Below are 14081 nucleotides of genomic sequence, written 5' to 3'. Positions count from 1 at the left end.
TTCATCACTTTGCAGAGCACAGAAATCAGACAGAATATCTCTGAGTGCATTTCTCCCTTTGCCATTATAACAGCAGCTCTGCAGCTTGCAGTTATCCTTGGCCTGCATTTTTGAGTTAACTAAATACAGATGTGCTCAGTGTGGGCAAATCTCAAAGTCCACCTCTGCTGCCGCCCCCTTCTTTGATTGGCTAGTGGAAATAGCTGAAGTTAGGGGAGGAGGAATTCTCCACCCAGCTGTAATTTACGAATCATTATTTCTTTCTCTGCTTTCTTCACACACAACAGTAAGATGGCCACGACACATGACAGAGCAGTACTCCAGGCTATATTCAACCCCACCACCCCCTTTGGAGACATCCCTGGCCTGAACCAAGAGGAGGAATTAATTGATGATGGTGAGCATGAGCTCCTGACTTGATGTGTCACTACATATCATGTCACGGCTTTTTATGTTTATCATTTCATAGCATATTGAATTTATTTGAACGCATTCCATTCCTGGACTAAAAAAACATGACATTTTAATCCAAGTTGAGTTCTGGGTGACATTTCTGTGTTTTGCTTGCCACGGTACCTGTCAATTGAGTTTGAGTGCTTTTTCAACCTGTTTATCTCCCCCTGCCAGACAGTGGCTTTGACACAGAGTTGCTGAAGCAAGTGAAAGAATTGGAGATGCGGGGTGTCTCGGCAGCAGAGGCTGGGGATTTGCAAGCTGCACTTCAACTGTTCAGCCAGGCAATCCAGATCCTGCCTCAGCGAGCCTCAGCCTATAACAACCGGGCACAGGCCCTGCGGCTGCAGGGGAACACAGCAGGTACATGCCACAAACTCAATAATAACCCTTTCCATGAGACGCCGCAGTGTGCTGACATATCAGACTGCTGATTCTGAGGCCAGCATGACATCATATCAGAGCTTTGTCTATCTGATGCACTTTGTCAACAGTGTTACCGTAGAGGCTCTGAGTTTGCCTTGTGTCAGGTTCGCTTTACGTGCTGTCTGTCACAGGGGTGGCAGGGGTGTAAACACTGAATGCACAGAATTATAGGGATTTTGCTCAAGTCATATTTGAATTGTCGAAAGGTTTAGAATTATTTTTGTGCATCAGTGAAGTGAACAAGTGTCCCCTGTGTTTTATACATTCCATGTATTATTAAATACAGCATAGTCATTACAGAATTGACAAACGTAATAGGTTATAACCAGAGTCGTGGTACTCTAGATCCTGTCCTTGGTCTTCTGAAGGTCTCAGCCTCATCTCAGACTTGACAGCATTTTTTACTTGGTCGTGTCTCGGTCTTAGATAAAGAGGACTTATTTTATTTTCAAGACCAGTTCAGGCCACAACTGCGAGGATATCACTAAATTGCCATGTGAAGTTAATTTCAGCTCCTTTAGAGTTTTGTTTGTATTTGTTTGCTCATAGAAAACAAATGAAAATTCCCACATATAACATCCACCTCTGTAATGTCCTTTGAGTAATTATCAAGACATTTCCCATGATAACTTTATACATATACACACATATATACAGGTATACAGTATATATCCTCCTGAGACCCTGCGTCCTCATATGAGGACCATATTATTCATAATTCTGCTTACCTTAGACCTCTTGTTCTCATTCATGGACACCTTTTTGTGCTAGTGGTAGTACACTAGATACACTATTCCATGTAAAAACAAGATGGCAGCCATCTCTGCTAAGTCAGTCTGCAGTCAATCCTGACACAAAAGTGGACAAAGTACAAAACGTGATCACATTATATGATTGAAACTTGATTATTTATGATGATTTATGTTTGTTTTTTGATATTGCACACAGATTTGACCAATTTTAGCACAGTTACAAGCTGAACATTGTTAGTAAGTATTTGTTTGTGGACAGTGGGACTTTATTACTGCAGCATTTCACACAGGCCAATTAAGATGAGACAGTCTGTTCCTACAGACAAAAAGGACATCCCTAGCTTGGAGCATGGAGCAAGGAAGATTTAAACAGAGTTACGAAATGAACAAATGACAGTTTAGTTTTTCAAAATCATGTTCAGGCATTGAAATGAACAGTTCTGAACCGTTTTAGACTTGAACGTTGACCTCTCACCCACAGATTTACAACACACTGAACAAATGTTGCAATGTGTGTCACGTTGTTTTTGCACAACAATGCTCAGGTATTGAAATAAACAGTTTTATACTTTATAACACACTGGTAACTATCAAAAATAAACCCAATGTCTCCACATGAGGACATCATTTAGTTCAAAATCTACTTCCTGTTCAAAGACAATGCTTAGTTTTTTATACTTATGAGATCCTACTGATCCTAAATAGCTTGAAGAAATTAAAAATTCAGTCTCAGGAGGATATGGCAATAAAGGAGTTGAAGAGGAATCTTCATTTGTTTTCATTTGTGGGTGTTTTTATGGGAATTTGGATCTTTCACATCACCTTGAGGAGTGTGGTTTGAATGTTCAACATTTTATTGTCAGTGAGTCATGCAGTGTGGGAGTCACATACGTCTGGTCTTGGTTTTGACTTGGTCTCAACCTCTCAAAGTCTCTTGTTTTGGTCTCAATACACTTTGGTCTTGGTCATGACTTAGTCTCTGTTTAGGTGGTCTTGACAACAGCTATAATCAACACTTACAATATAACCCTTATCATTTCTATTATCTCACATATTTGACACGAGTATTGCTGTGGTCTTTTACACTCGCAGGAGATCACTCTGTCAGTTGCACCATGTACTCAATTCTGCAACATCTTTTTTTTTTTCGCTTGCGTCATCCACTTCTAAAATTGCCTTTTCTATGTATAGGTGATGCTTTTCAATTTGTCTGTAACCTGGTGCCAGCTGTTGTTCATGCCGACTAACAAGATCTCCTGAATGTTCCCAACAAAACACCTACATGTCTTTTTCAAATAATATGCAGAACATGTGAAATGAACAGAGCCTCATTGCTTGATTGATTAATGAAAAACACCAGTTAATTACAGCCAACTTAGTGTGATAACTATACACGTATTTTTTTTTTGTTTTATTCGACCACATACTCTACAATCCTAGGTAGGAAAGTCAAAGCAAAACAAGCTGCATTCCTCAGAGTGAATATTGCAGTAGAACTAGACTGAGAAGATATTTCCAACTGAAAATCAACTTTCAAGACATGTGTGCCTCACAGAGTTCTTCTCTCCCCTCAGGAGCCCTGAGGGACCTGGACCAAGCCATCTCTCTGAGCGACGGCACAGGACGAACTGCCTGCCAGGCGCTGGTGCAAAGAGGTCTTTTACGTAGATTAGCATGCCAGAGTGATGACGCCAGAGCAGATTTTGAGAAAGCAGCTGCACTTGGAAGTGAATTTGCTCGACAACAGGCTGTGGTTCTCAATCCATATGCAGCCCTGTGTAACAAAATGCTGTCAGAGGTGATAAACAAACTACGAAACCCCGAGGTGTCCGAGAAGCTGTAGTTATTGTAGACTATTTGTTTACACCTGTCTGTTACTGCATGATGTCTGTGAGTAATAAAAGAACATTTTTAGCTTTTAATGTCCATTTTATTCCACTTACTATGCTGCTGTAAAACAAACAAGGCCGACTGCAAGTCAGATTTATTACACACTATATAATGTCAGCGACACACAGAGATAATTTCCTCTCATTTCCCTAAAAGACAGTTGAAATTAGCAGCAGGGTTGTCCTCAGCATGAACCTTGCACTGCTGTGCATAATCAGATTTGACATATAGGTTACGTGCTATCATGCTGAGCGTTCAAATACCAAACTTGTTTTATGATGTGTAAGGTGTCACCACTCCACACAGATGAGATGCTTCAGCTTCTCTCCAGCAGATGTCAGTCTTGCCATGTTGAAGACAGTCAACAACTGCTGCCTTTGTTTCTCTGACAAAATGCTTTTCATCACAAGTATGAATTAAAAATGGATCAAACAACACTCAGCTCAGACTACCAATCAAAGGCAAATGATCTGATATTACAGAATATGAGGACCCCTCTCAAACACCATATCAGTGCATTTGTAAATTTAATGTCCTTGGAGGGCTCATTGAAGATTTAATCAACTCATAAAACACATTTTTCCCACTTAGAGGCAAAATGATTTCAGAAGATGTTATAAGAAAATACAGGACAAGTAAATCACATCAGAATCTTCAGGAATTGCACTTCAGTGAATCCTTCAGTGTACTGTATGCTTGCAGGCTTCAGCACACAGCAGCTCTGAATTCCCTTTTGCTTCTATACATTATATGAATCTCTATATGCGGAGGATACATGTCATGCCTGAGTGATTCTAAACAGCATCACTCGTGTTGTGGTCCGCCCACTGAGCTCTGGGACTCTGAGCATTATCTTTTGTGCTTTACTTCTCTGTGTTTGTCTCCGACCTCTCCCAGGCAGACTAAGGCCACCGGGTCAGTGTGCTCCTCTCTCTGGTAGAAGGAGCAGGTTTTCAGGTGATCTGACATGGAAGGAGTGTTGCTGAAGCTCCATCTGTCCACAGAGGAAAACAGAGAGCTGAACTCCCAAACCTGTACAACACAGACAGAGACAGAGCTGAAGGAGGTGTAGGAGGCTGCTGTCAGGGCATCTATCAGCCGTACTGCAGCAATGGCCTTGAGGATACATTTATTTTCAAAATCTACAGAATCTAGATCGCAGAATATTTTTACCACATGTCAGGCCATGATGTCAGTTCTGTATCCATGCATTACAAATTTATACAAATTATGCCCTTCATTGGGGGAGCAAATACCCAGCTGTCGCCCACGCGGCCTTATCAACATCTTGTTTCCATGAATGATCACATCTGACTTGTTATGGTAGCACTCTGTTTGCTGGCAGCCAGGCCTCACACCATTCCACATTGCTGATATAATCGGCACACGCTTTGTCACCTGATCACTGCAGTTCAGAGAGTCGGTATAAAAATAAACACTTATGGGTTTATACTCTGTTTATCCCTGATTGGCTCCAGCAGAGCAGAGAGGTTATGTTTGCTTGTTTGTTTGTCAGCAGGATATCTGAAAAACTAATTAGCAGATTTCTTAAGGAATTGGTGAAAGTTATTAAAACAGTAAGAGAAAAACTGAGTGGTTAAACATAGGAGGTCAACTACCCCACATTTAGCCTACATAAGACAGTGTTTTTTAATCATTTTTTATTTGCTGTATTGTTTTGCGCTTTCCTTCTTGACTGCCAAATTATTAAGACATGATAATCTCCTCATCTACCTTAAAGTAGCAGTGTGTAGGATTTAGTAGCATCTAGCAGTGAGGACTGTAGATTGTAATCAGCTGAAATTTATCCCATGTGCCAAGCATAAACTCCTGGTTGGAATTCTGTCAGTGTTCATTGTTCAGGAGATTTTTACTAGGAGCTGAATTATCCACAGAGGTCTCCTCCGCTCTAAAACAGATGGACCTGGTAATTCAAACTGGTAAAGACACTCAATAAAGCAGTTTCTTGTTAAAGCACCAGCACCTGCTATTGTGTGCCTACCTTTTTTCTCTGATAAGTTAAGATCCATTTGCTCAGGGTTTTTTTACTGGGAGCCAGAGGTCTCTTCATCTCTAAATTAAATAGACCCAGCGATTCAAACCAGTAGAAACACTCAATTAAGCAGTTTAACGTAAAAAAAAAAAACCCCCAGAAAACTATGTAACTAAAGACAGCTCATTTTGAGGGAAATGGAAACACAACAGTTCTTATTCTCAGGTGATGATACACTAAAGAAAACAGGCTTATTATGGTATATTCCATTTCTGCCCATATATCAACCTAAATCCTACACATTGCAGCTTTAAGGAATCCGATTGACAGCACTTCACTTAAAAATGGCACAACAGCAACATGATGAATTTAAATGGCCATAGCACAGTAGTCATGTGTCTGTGTCACTTAGAATGTCATCCTTATACAGTATACAGTGCTCCCAATTCCATACAGGATTTAGATAATCTCCAAAAATCAAGGCAGCTGGAGGCGTCCTCAAGGCTCAGACCACTAGACTGCTGGGCGTCCCTGTGGCCTGGCGGTCTAAGCCATGGGGTCTAAGGTCTAGCATAGTCGTCTAATGTAAACAGAGCATCTCTGCTTTGAATCCCCTTCAATCCTGTTTTTCCAGAATCTTGCTTCTGTCAACTGTCAAATAAAGGAAAAATAAATCATGTAAGCCACTACCCTGGTTGTCTCTAAATATATAAGTGCTTTCTATAGGGCTGCAGTTGATTTCTTTTATGGATTCAATACTAACTTATACTTTGGCTCAGCTGTCTTGTTACTGCTGCTAAGGCAACAGAAGAGACGAAAAAATTCTCCTCCCCAAACACTTCCTGGTGGTGCCTGACCCCACATGCAGCTGGTTTATGATAAGGACAGAAAAACCTAGCACATCTCCAGCGGCTGCTTCGGTGGGAACCTATTAACTGTTGCCAACACGGCTGTGATTCAGTTTGTAATATTGTTAGAGAGGACTACGGAGAGTCTGGAGAGTGTTTACAATGCAGCAGCTGTCAGGCTGTATGAATGACTGAAATTTTCCAGTGACAGTAAACAGAATGGTGCCAGATACTAAACTGATATAGATGTTGGGCCTTGTGTTTACTTTTCCTAAAAAGGTTGAGATCAGAATCATATATGGGATGGGATGGTAACAGTCAGTCAGTGATATAAATGAAAGAATAAATAAATAATGTAAAGGATACTTGCTTTCCTTCGACTTTTCCAGGAGCTCCCCCCATGGGAATATGTCTTTTTCACCCACTTGAGGGAGACCATCCCTCTCTCCTGCAACAATGTGGCACACACCTCTCTCATCAGATGGGAGACTTGGGACAGCTGAGATAATGTAAAACTGTCAAGGTAAGCAGCAATGTGCTGAAGGATCTCCAGGGGCAGGCTGCTCAGGGGATCCACATTATGTGCACCATTTCTCTGAGGGCTGGCGGTTTTCCCGCCTTCACAGAGGAATGGGGAGACGTCTGGCTGGAGGACGAAGGTGCTGACATCTTGACAGAATTTGATTGTGGCTGGGTGACCTGCAGGGTGAAACCTCGTCTGGGTGAAAGCACAGCCGAGGTATGCCAAGGGGCAGCGTTGTTGGAACCAGCCGCTCAGAGAGGCCTGTATGTCAGAGTGCACGTTCCTGAAATGCGAGCGGTATTCATCACGGCGGAAGAAGTGGCCACACATGTAGCTGAAGGCAGAGCTTGTTTTGTTGTGTCTTCTGGTGACAGATTCGGCTTGGACGTCTACATAGAGACCATGAGGTTTGTCTGCAATGACATCAGCAAGCGACGCATCTGTTTTGAAAGGAGCAGAGGCAAAGTTGTATGTTTGTGTTCCCTGATCTACGTAAAGACCGTCTCTCCCTACACTCTCTGAGATTATATGTCCTTTCAGTTCCTTTTCCAGGGAGTGCAGGAGTGTGGCGCTAACCTCGTCGCACTTCGGAAGATCCTCAACTGATATGCCCAAATCTGCTGTGTCAACACTCTGGTGGCTGGTCTTGACTTTTAGTGCAGGGTCCTTCAGATATCTACACTTTGCTCGATAGCTTGTAGGGACATTAAATGTGCGCACCGTTCTAACCTCAATGGGTTCCAGACTTCCATAAACAAAATCCTTTTCTCTCGGGGTGCAAGCAGCAAGTTGGCCAAAGTTAATCAACATTGCTCCATTGTGCACCAGATACATGTTATATTCACCAATATTGAATTCTTTGCTTAACCTCTCAAGGACCCCATCTTGCCACGGCGCAAGGCCAGTTGCACCATCCCTGCTTGAAGCAGCAGCAGCATTCTCTTGGCTCCTGTGTGAGTCTCTTGTCTCCCTCTGACAGTTTGATGCTTCTTGCTCTTCTTTTGCCTTTCCTCTTTCCTCCTTTGTATTCAGGTTTTTGACAGTTTGCTTGCATCCCTCCATCTCCTTGTTGAATATTTTCTCCCAGGAGCTGTACTTCTGAATACCATCCATGTCCCGGCTACTTGCCAGAGCATCCCTCTCCTCTTGGCTCAGCTCTGTTACCTCCATGTCTGTCCAGCCATTTTCTGTAAATTCACCACAGTCTAAAGAACAGGTTGCTTCATCTGCGTGACTGTTGACCCCGGCAGAAACATCCTGAAGGGCAGGATCCTCCACCACCAACTCAGGAAAAATGTTCTTCATTTTGATGGATCGAAATAACAACTCTTGGTCCCTGAGCGCCATAGCAACATCAAGGTTTACCTCAGTTTGAGAGCTGTCTGAAACATTTTTGTAGAAGGCCAGATCTTTGTCTGAAATAGGCCAGCGATTCCAGTCCTGAGAGCAGCAGACCACGCTGGCAGGACAGACCTCCAGGTGTTTGGCCAGCCTGTGGCGCAGCATGGTGAGAGGACAACCATAGGAGACGTTGAGGCAGGGGACCATCTCATTGGGACACAGAAGCTGGTGCTCCTCTTCCTTGCACATGTGGAGGAGGGCGCCACAGTTTTTACGACACTTGATGACCATGCATGAGACAGAGGTCTGCACCGGGACTTGACAATGGGCATTGTAACACTTATCACAATGTTCGTGATGGCCCACAGGCATCTTTCTACTCTTCACCTGCAGGGAGAATTAACACAAATAGAAAGTGATATTTCTAAATCCAGTCAGTCTGTGGCTAATCAAAAGCTATAATAATATTTTCTAATAATGTGAGAACTTTATTTTATTATAAATCTTAAATGCTGATGAGAAACAGTGAAAATAAATTCTCTTACCATTGTGCCCTGTGAATACAATGATCGCCTGAGAAGAGAAGCCAAAAACACTGTCAGAGAACATGGTGAAACGTTTCAATTTTGCATTTCAACACTGCACATAGATGCTACTACAAAGAGAGATATCGACAATGTTCACATCTGATTCATTCTGAACAGAAATATAGAAAAGATGGTTCTAACATACAGACTTTAAATGCATGATTAATTTAATTTTAAACTAACTTTAAAATATAAAGGAAATTAAGTAATTATCATTGATATAAAAGAGGATGTTCAGCTAAACAAAATGCATTCAAAAATGATTCAATTAATCGTCAGTTTAGTAAATAAAAAGTGAACGACTGGAACAATAACAGTAAAATATCTCACCCTTTGTTCCTCTGCGCCTGTCACCTTGTGTTCACTGGCACCCGTGAATAACCTCTGCACTGTGTCTGGACATTATAAATAGACACAACAGAGGGACAACAGGGCCAGTGGGACGGGGCACTATTGTCCCACAGCCATTAAGAGGCAAGGTCAAGTTACAGCCTCCACCTCTGCTTCACTGTGAGAGGGTGGTGATAATAGCGGGTAATCCACCTTCTCAACAGTTTGACTACTGTTGGTTCAAAGACATCAACATCTGATTGTGTGCAGTACTTTGTGTGTTCATGAAGTGTGCTGTAAGCCTTTTATATTTCAATACCAGGATGTGTGCAGTTATATTTCCTTCCAAAATAGTAGCATCATTTGAATTCAGTGAATAATAGCTGATCAGACCCTTCTTGAAATACCTTTAAAGTAATTTTACAGCTGTTTTTCTGATAACCAGATGCATGTAATTATATATTATAGGTGATTATTTCCTTCATTAAAAAAAAGGAAACACTATCTACTGCAGGCTTATTTGTCCTGATGCTTTTCTTCCACTAGATGTCAGTCACACACTTTCAAAAACTCAAGCGACGTTTCTCCGGCAGCTGCTGCAGCTGTCAGATGAAATTCCCATCGTGGATTAGTTAAATTCTTTGGGGTTACAATGCAAGATCAAAAAGGTATTTTTCATGATGTTTTGAAAATGTTGGTTTTAATACAGGTTCATTGAAATTCATCTCGAGCCCGTGCGGCTGATTATGCCCCAGTTTGAACTGAAAATTGAGGCAGTTTTTGTACCCTTGCGTACTTTTTTTTAAAAAGGAAATTAGCCGGAGGGGAATTTATCTTCATCAAGTGATGTTTTGGTTCAACATAGAAACTGATGCATTCTTAACACATTGTATCATTTATGGAAAAGGCCCAGAAAGCTGCCTTTTTTAATCAAATCACCATTCAGCGGTGTTATGGCACAAACCTCTGCTGCTCTGCAACAGTTTGATTGTACACACACACAGTAGCTCGTTATCTGCGCACAACACTGATTTCAATCGACAAAATGTATGTATATAAAACGTGCACACCTGTCACTCTGTGTTGTTTGTCATTCATGCCATAGCTCTCATTTACTCGCAAAAATAATGTGTTGTGCAACATAATGGGGCATTGATCCAGTCTATCTAATTACACTCATTTACATTAAGGCTGGCTGAACTATCATCCCGTTCACTCCCCCACATCACCCTGCAATCACCTCCTGACACTCATTTCCCACCCTGTGTAAAATGTGCTGGATCCACAGTATGCATCTGGAAGTCTCCATGCAACTTTTTTTTTTCTTGTCACCTGGCACAGATTACAATGAACAGCTTATCAGAGGCAGCTGCTTTGCTCTCTATAGGCTCTGCAATCAGCATACATTTCATCGAGAGAGACAGACAGACAGACAGAGGGAGACAGAGAGGGAGACTGGTGTTGGAAAAAAAAAACACATGCTTTTTCAGTGTCTTGTTGCTATACAACAGCAGCACTACTCAGATTGGAGAGGTCTGAGGTTAGATGAGTCAAATACAGTTGTAAACATGCTTTTAAAGCAGGTGTAAGGGTAACGATTGGTTGCTTTTGTATGCGCTAATGCCATATTCAGTGAGCTCTGATCCAAAGTATAAATAGCCTTCTTGTTGTTGAACTTTAGCAAAGATGGGAACCATGTACAAAAAGCAACTGATGGCTTTTTGCATTGATTCACTCTGTTAATGTTCATGATTACCAGACTACAGTATTGACTGATCAGATAGTGGCATTTGAAGATACAGTTTCCATCATTACTTAGTATCTAATCATTACTGGTATTGTAGTGTTGTGTTTCAGTCACACAGTTTTAAAGGGAAAGTTTGGCACTTGCGCTTATTTACTTAGATACCACTCTCACATTTGTCTGTTAAATACAAGGCTACCAGCCCAGTCACAAGAAGAAGATGTTGGCATTGTACATTTCTGCAAACCATGAATATATTGAATTTGCACGTTTTATACGCATCATATCCAAGTTCCTTAAGTGGTGTTTTATATGAGCTGACTTTGTCATTGGAAAGTGAAAGGGATGGTGGATGGCAGTGCAAGCCAGGTGAGATGCCTGCCAAGCTGCACACCACTGTTCAAAACCAACAAACAACAAAAATTGGTTTTTTTTGGGGTTTTTTGGGGGGGTGATCAATCGCTGTATTTCAAGCAGCTTTTTAGCCATTGAACGTTGGTGGTTTTTAGTGACCCACTACTTTTTTTCAACCAGGAATAGTGCCATGAAAAGTGTTTTTTACAGAAATATTTCAGCCTTTCCTGCTAGAATTGTAGCCACCCCCCAAAACTGTGTATTTAAAGGAGATGTCCGGTAATTCATTTTCAAAGCCATGAAACTCACCGAGTGGTCAGTGGTGTTCGTTGATGTTCTGACATAAAAATCGTAGCAATCTGTGTTCCATCCGTGTTTTCGCTATTCATCTCGATTGTAGAACTATTTTTTCAGCTGCCTCACACCCGTGTGTAAACTTCCACTTGATCGTTCATTTGACCCTGAGGCGTTATACACTCCTGCCCACTTGATGGCGATAATGCTCCTTTACGTGGGTGTCGCCAACCGGCAGGAAACCATTGCAATGTAATGGGATACAGAAAAGAAGAAGAAGAAGAAGGTTGTGTTCAAAGACATCGTACTGCGAAGGTTGTTTGAAGCGAGTAATCCATTGTGCAGCTGTTTAGACTTATTACAAAACTTTTTGTTCGTTCTCGTTCTTCCTCCAGGAGCGCACACAGCACTGTCAGCCAGCACTTTCGCTGAGCTAAAAGACTACAACCTTGTTGTGAACAACCCCCTTTCCGGATTACTACCAACAGACAATGAGGCTTCCTATAGAAAACCAATAGATTACACAAATGAATCATCACGGAAACCACAGTTTGCTACGATTTTTATGTCAGAACATCAACGAACACCACTGACCACTCTGTGAGTTTCATGGCTTTGAAAACGAACGTTTAGGGTGGTTTTAGGACAGGTTCACACATGGCCACAGGCAGCAGTGTTAAGCCAGGCAGGGGAAAGCCAAATTCTCCAAAAATGAACAAACATTACTATTTTGGTCTTAACCACTCTATTTCATCATAAACAACCCAGAAATGGGGCTCAAAGTGCAAAATACCGGATTTCTCCTTTAAATTCAAAACATGATCTTTTCCTCACCATAACCAAGTGGCTTTTGTGCCGAAACCTAACCACATGTTAACCACAGCATTGATGAAACGTAAAGTTTTAACTTATCCATTACATAATACAGCAGAATTGTAACATATTCGTGTCTGCAGAAACATATAATACTAACATTTTCTCTGGCAGTTAGGTTTAGGCAATATGCTAGCAGCTGGTTAGCTTAGCTCAGCATAAAGACTGAAAATGGGATAAAAAGCTAGCCTGGCTCTGTCCAAAGGGAACAAAATCACTTCTCAGCCTCTCTAAATCTAAATACATCATCTTGTTCAAAACAATAATTTGGGCCTAGTTCTGTTCCTAGTTATTAAATTGCCCATACACTCACATAACTCACTGTAAAATGGTTTTTACACTTTGGTTTTTGTACGCATTAAACAATAAGATAAAATGTGTTTGTGACCATTAGAGGTGCTGGTAAGTTGCTATTCGGCTTCCTTTACCAATCCTAAACTTTCAAAGACAATCCTTCACTGAAAAACAAACAAACTACTTTTCTAGATTTAGTAACAGATTGCAAAGTAACAATGTTTAACAGAACACAGAAGTCTCATTTAATAAAATTCATTTGAACACCCAGCTGGAGCTATGCAACCTGGCAGCTCAAAAAGGGGATAATTACAGCTTGTCCATTTTCTGTTGTGCGGATTTGAGCAATTCTGAGGCTACGGGTTAATGATTCATGCAAGCTCTATGTCATTTAACTCTAATTTAATGTTCCGAGATGTGACTGGACAGCTTTAGATGGCAGACGTGATTAATATTCAAGGCATTCAAAAGCTGTCAGCACACAGCAGGACTACTAAAAGCATCAAGTTTTATACTGAAGTTTTGCCTGCTTCTACCAACACACCGAGCACAGTGCATCGTTATTATGGTCTGCAAAGCTGCCTATAAATCTCACCCAATTCTCTGAGTTTTTTCCTTCTTATTGCCATTCCTCTTAAAGATTGCCCCTATTTTGGGATTTCCATCTGGTTTATTATACCTGGCAAAACACATTAATAAGGCCAAACCATTGGGACGACATAGAGAAATATGTGCTACTGCTGAATATCCAAAGACCCGGGAAACTGTGTTGGTACTGTGTTTATTACAGAGCTCGACCCAGCAGAGGCCTATAAATAAGCTGCAGACTGCCATGGAAATGCATAATGAAACTGAAAACGTATCAACTCAAAGCAGAGCTCAAATACCGTATGAGTTTGTACTCTCAGGCTGGCAAACCCAAGACTGCATTTTTAGAACGGATTGCATGTTTTGGCTCATATAAATTCAATTAAAGCACAAGTAGACTGTTCACTTGTTTCCCTCATGATGATGTTCTTTAAGAGATAAGTCCTGGTGCATTTGTATTGGCGTATTATAAAAACATATTAGAGCTACAATGACTAGAGATTGACAGGGAATCTAAAAGCTATTAATCTTTCATTTTTAGTAAAAAAAAAAAAAAAAAGAAAAAAGAAAGAAAAATAAGGCTGCAGTTCACCAGCTTTGGCTTCTCCAATGAGAGCATTTGCTGCTTTTCTCCGTTTTATATCGATGACAGCTGTCAATATCTCAGAGTTTTGGACTGTTGGTCAGACAAAACAAGGCATTTGAAGACGTCACCTTGTGCTCTAAGAAAGCTTAAAGGAGCTATATGTAAGAAATCTAAGCAAATAGTCGTAAAATCATCCTAATATGTC

The 14081-nt window shown here is 41.1% G+C and overlaps 2 protein-coding genes across 2 annotated transcripts; one reads left to right on the top strand and one right to left on the bottom strand.

The window, feature by feature from the left end:
- Positions 1–238: 238 nt before the first annotated feature.
- ttc36 (tetratricopeptide repeat domain 36) lies at positions 239–3553 on the top strand. Its single transcript, XM_050064969.1, has 3 exons — positions 239–397; positions 628–816; positions 3206–3553. The coding sequence occupies exons 1-3, from the start codon at positions 292–294 to the stop codon at positions 3472–3474; spliced, it is 564 nt and encodes a 187-aa protein (XP_049920926.1). The 5' UTR covers positions 239–291; the 3' UTR covers positions 3475–3553.
- Positions 3554–3708: 155 nt separating this feature from the next.
- LOC126402754 (F-box only protein 40) lies at positions 3709–8799 on the bottom strand. The gene is made up of 3 exons (XM_050064996.1): positions 8772–8799; positions 6733–8613; positions 3709–4553 (listed from the first exon to the last, which is right to left on the bottom strand). Exons 1-3 carry the CDS (start codon positions 8772–8774, stop codon positions 4371–4373), a joined length of 2067 nt encoding a protein of 688 aa, XP_049920953.1. The 5' UTR covers positions 8775–8799; the 3' UTR covers positions 3709–4370.
- Between the last annotated feature and the right edge of the window lie 5282 nt (positions 8800–14081).

The sequence above is a fragment of the Epinephelus moara genome, chromosome 2, assembly GCF_006386435.1.
Source record: "Epinephelus moara isolate mb chromosome 2, YSFRI_EMoa_1.0, whole genome shotgun sequence".
NCBI classification, from domain to species: Eukaryota; Metazoa; Chordata; class Actinopteri; order Perciformes; family Serranidae; genus Epinephelus; species Epinephelus moara.
The sequence above is the reverse complement of the archived record's forward strand: the minus strand, read 5'-3'. Positions and strand labels throughout refer to the sequence as shown.